Genomic DNA, 3,920 nt, shown 5'->3' with positions numbered 1-3,920 from the left:
GGTGCCGGGTCAGCCTGGGGACTGCCGCCAGGCGAACACCCCTCCTTGGGCGGGACAGGCGCCGGACGACTGGGCTCAGTGCAGTTTCAATGATGATAATACCATTAAAATATTCCATTGATTATCATATTCCAAATGATAATACTATTGAAGCTCATGATTAGTTTCTTCAGGTTCTGAAGTTCAGTCCATTATCATCAAGGCTGGAGCATGGCAGCATCCAGGCAGGCATGGTATAGGAGGAGCTGAGAGTTCTACATCCTCACCTGAAGGCTGCTAGCAGAATATCTAGTATATTCTCAATATACTTAAGTTGTCTATTTTTTAGTATTTTATAAGGTGTATTTAAAAGTTACATGATGATTTAAATGTAACATATTTCTTATTTAAAGAAATATCGTCTTTTGCCCTTCCTCAATACTTTATAGAAGAGTGGCATTTTCTTCCTGTTTTTGGTACGTGAAATATAATAAAATGCTGTTTTTATATGCAAGGTAGTTTAATCTGTCTATACTTTTATGTACAATGAAATGATAATTGCAAAGAATGTAAACCAGAAATGTTTTGTTTTATATTTCAGTCTGAAAATGTGGATAATACAGTAATTATACCAGATATCAAACTACATAGCAATCCCTCTGCCTTCAACATTTACTGTAATGTGCGGCATTGCGTTTTGGAATGGCAGAAAAAGGAAACATCACTGGCAGCTGCATCGAAGAACTCAGTGCAGAGTGGAGAGTCAGACAGTGATGAAGAAGAGGAGTCCAGAGAGCCCCCAATCAAGCTGCCAAAGGTAAGCCACAGAATTCTACTTATATGCATTGCCTACTAGTGCTCCGGTTACCATACATGCACACACATTCCTGAGATACCCTGCTTTTTCTTATCTTTTTTCTTATATGCATTAAAATAACATGAGTTATGGATTAAAATAGGTTTGGTTTGGGGTAGACCAGGAAAACTCAATGGGATTTTTTTAAAGCCAGTAATTAGGAACATAGCAGGATGAGCATCAGAAGCACAGGCAGCAAGGTCAGTGGGTTGTACCTTGTTAACGGCTGTTAGTGTGCAAAAGCAGTAGCATGGATATGCTTGTGTGGAGGCCTCCAACAGTAGCAGAGGGAAGATCAGCTCTGAGCTGGTGAACTCCCATTAAGGTCAGCATAAAGAGGACATGATTCAGAGTAAACCCTGGAAACAGGTAGATATTTACAGTTTTCTTGAAATAAAGTGAAAAGCTTCCTTAACTGAAACTAAACTGAAAGCTTTTTTTATCTGTTTACTGTTTAGCAGTCTTCTAACTATTCTGCTTACCTGGCTTACGAAAAAAATAAGACGAGAAACAGTCCAGTCTGTACTGTTCTGACATTACTTCCTATTACCAGAAGCATATCATCTATTTCATATTATAACTGGACAAACTATTCTTAAAGTACTTTGTTCTAAGGATTGGTTTACTTTGTGATTAATTTTATCACACATCATGTTTACATACATACATACATACATGCAGGAGATGGTAGTTTTTCTTTTCCTCCCTTTGCCCTTCTTCTCCTCTGTTTCTTCTTTCATAGCAATGAGGACCAAATCCAGGTCCTTATAATCGAATGCAAGTGCTGTTTGTGGGTTATATCACTAGCCTTGGGGTTAGTATAGTGCTCCTAAGGACAAAGGGAAAAACATAATTATCTCAAAATGGTTTGTGTGATTCATGCATACTGTTTTCTAATAAATAAACTTAAAAGTGATTCCTTTATCAAAAATGATTCATATATTATTAAATTGGTGTGTTAAATCTATCTGGTAAACTTATTTACAAGGTATCTTATAGTTTTTTACAGAGTACCTTACTTGAGTTATAGAGACAGGTGGAACTCATGTTCCTGGGCTGATTTCTCTCCCATGATCTGCAGTGGCTGTTCCTAAGTATGCTCTGTCCTTGACTGTACTGTTGGGTTCATCTCCTCTTATCTCAGAGATGACTTGGCTTCTGTTTCATAAGTGAAGGGCATGTCGGTTTTGTGATCATCCTTGCTTCTTACCAGCATTCTCAGAGTGTGTGTCTTCTGTCCTTTTCCCTTTCCTCTGGTGTCTAACTGCCCCTGCTCTCTCAGTCTCCTCTTATAACCTAAAATAAGCATGCTATCTTTTTACTCCTGAAGGTGTAGCTCATGGTCTCTTCATTGTGATTTCTTCCACTTAGTTAGGGAAGGGGGGGGGGGGATAACTCCCGGAGAATTTGTGTCATACACTTTTTGTAAGAATATTGCACTATTGTGGGTAAGGTCACACTGCACTGAATTAATCATGGTGAATAAATTCAGTATTGGGGGGGAAATCAGAAGTTCAAAGAAATCTTTTATATAGGGATATAAAACCAAAACTATATTACAAAACACTTAGGAAAATTTAATTATAATACTGCTTTAAAACATTAGAGTAGCCTTCGCCACCTTGGGCATGAACTCTGCGGATGGTCCCAAGGTCTCCAGAGGACTCTCCATGCCTCAGGGGCCCTAGCATACCCAGGATCTTAGGATCACTGAGGAGAGTCGGCCTCCAGAGAGAGCTCTGATCCCAGGACTCAGGTGAGAGCGCCATCTTGTATCCCGGGTATCTCAGAGTCCATGCAGAAGCAGCAGAGCTTCTTGGACAGGGTCCCTTTGGGCCTTCATCTTCAGCCAGGAGGCAGAGCTGAGAACCAGATCTCTGGGCACCTTCCCTGCCAGAAGAGAGTCAGCCTCCATGGAGGGCTCTGATCCCAGGACTCAGGTGAGATTGCCATCTTGTATCCCAGGCCTCTCAGAGACCAGTCTGCATAGGAGAGCACATGGGCTGCAGAAGCAACAGAACTTCTTGGACAGATTTCCTTTGGGTCTTTATCTTCAGCCAAGAGGTGGATCTGAGTTCCAGATCTCTGTGCACCTTCCCTGAAAGAGGAAAGCTTGCCTGCAGACAGTGCTCTGACCACTGGGACTGAGGAGAGAGTTGGACTCGCAGGAGTGCTGACAGAGGCTAACAGAATCACAGGAGGAACAAGCTCCAGTCAGAGACAGCTAGAATATCTAACACCAGAGATTACCAGATGGCGAAAGGCAAACGTAAGAATCTTACTAATAGAAACCAAGACCATTCAGCATCATCAGAACCCAATACGCCCACCACAGTGAGTTCTGGATATCCCAACACACCCAAAAAGCAAGATTTGGATTTAAAATCATATCTCATGATGCTGGTAGAGGATTTTAAGAAGGGCATTAATAACTCACTCAAAGAAATACAGGAGAACACTGCTAAACAGGTAGAAGCCCTTAAAGAGGAAGCACAAAAATCCCTCAAAGAATTACAGGAAAACACCGCTAAACAGGTAGAAGACCTTAAAGAGGAAACACAAAAATCCCTTAAAGAATTACAGGAAAACACAACCAAACAGGTGATGGAATTGAACAAAACNATCCAAGATCTAAAAATGGAAGTAGAAACAATAAAAAAAACCCAAAGGGAGACAACTCTGAAGCTAGAAATCCTAGGAAAGAATTCAGGAACCATAGATGCAAGCATCAGCAACAGAATACAAGCAAGATATGGAAGAGAGACTCTCAGGTACAGAAGATTCCATAGAAAACATGGACACAACAATCAAAGAAAATGCAAAATGCACAAAGATCCTAACTCAAAACATCCAGGAAATCCAGGACACAATGAGAAGACCAAACCTAAGGATAATAGGTATAGATGAGAATGAATATTTTTAACTTAAAGGGGCAGTAAATATCTTCAACAAAATTATAGAAGAAAACTTCCCTAACTTAAAGAAAGAGATGCCCATGAACATACAAGAAGCCTACAGAACTTGAACTAGACTAGACCAGAAAAGAAATTCCTCCCAACACATAATAATCAGAACAACAAATGCA

General features: G+C 40.4%; 1 protein-coding gene across 11 annotated transcripts in view; it reads left to right on the top strand.

Annotated features, from left to right (window-relative positions):
* Positions 1 to 3,920, top strand: part of Mycbp2 (MYC binding protein 2) — a 230,396-nt gene that overhangs the window by 32,725 nt on the left and 193,751 nt on the right. For all 11 annotated transcript variants that reach the window (XM_021203101.2, XM_029541562.1, XM_021203102.2 and 8 more), the window contains exon 3: positions 581 to 796. In XM_021203101.2, coding sequence (XP_021058760.1) covers positions 581 to 796 — 216 coding nt within the window. The remainder of the gene's footprint in view (positions 1 to 580; positions 797 to 3,920) is intronic.

This window comes from Mus pahari, chromosome 8 (genome assembly GCF_900095145.1).
Source record: "Mus pahari chromosome 8, PAHARI_EIJ_v1.1, whole genome shotgun sequence".
NCBI lineage: Eukaryota > Metazoa > Chordata > Mammalia > Rodentia > Muridae > Mus > Mus pahari.
This window is presented reverse-complemented; position numbering and strand designations above follow the sequence as displayed.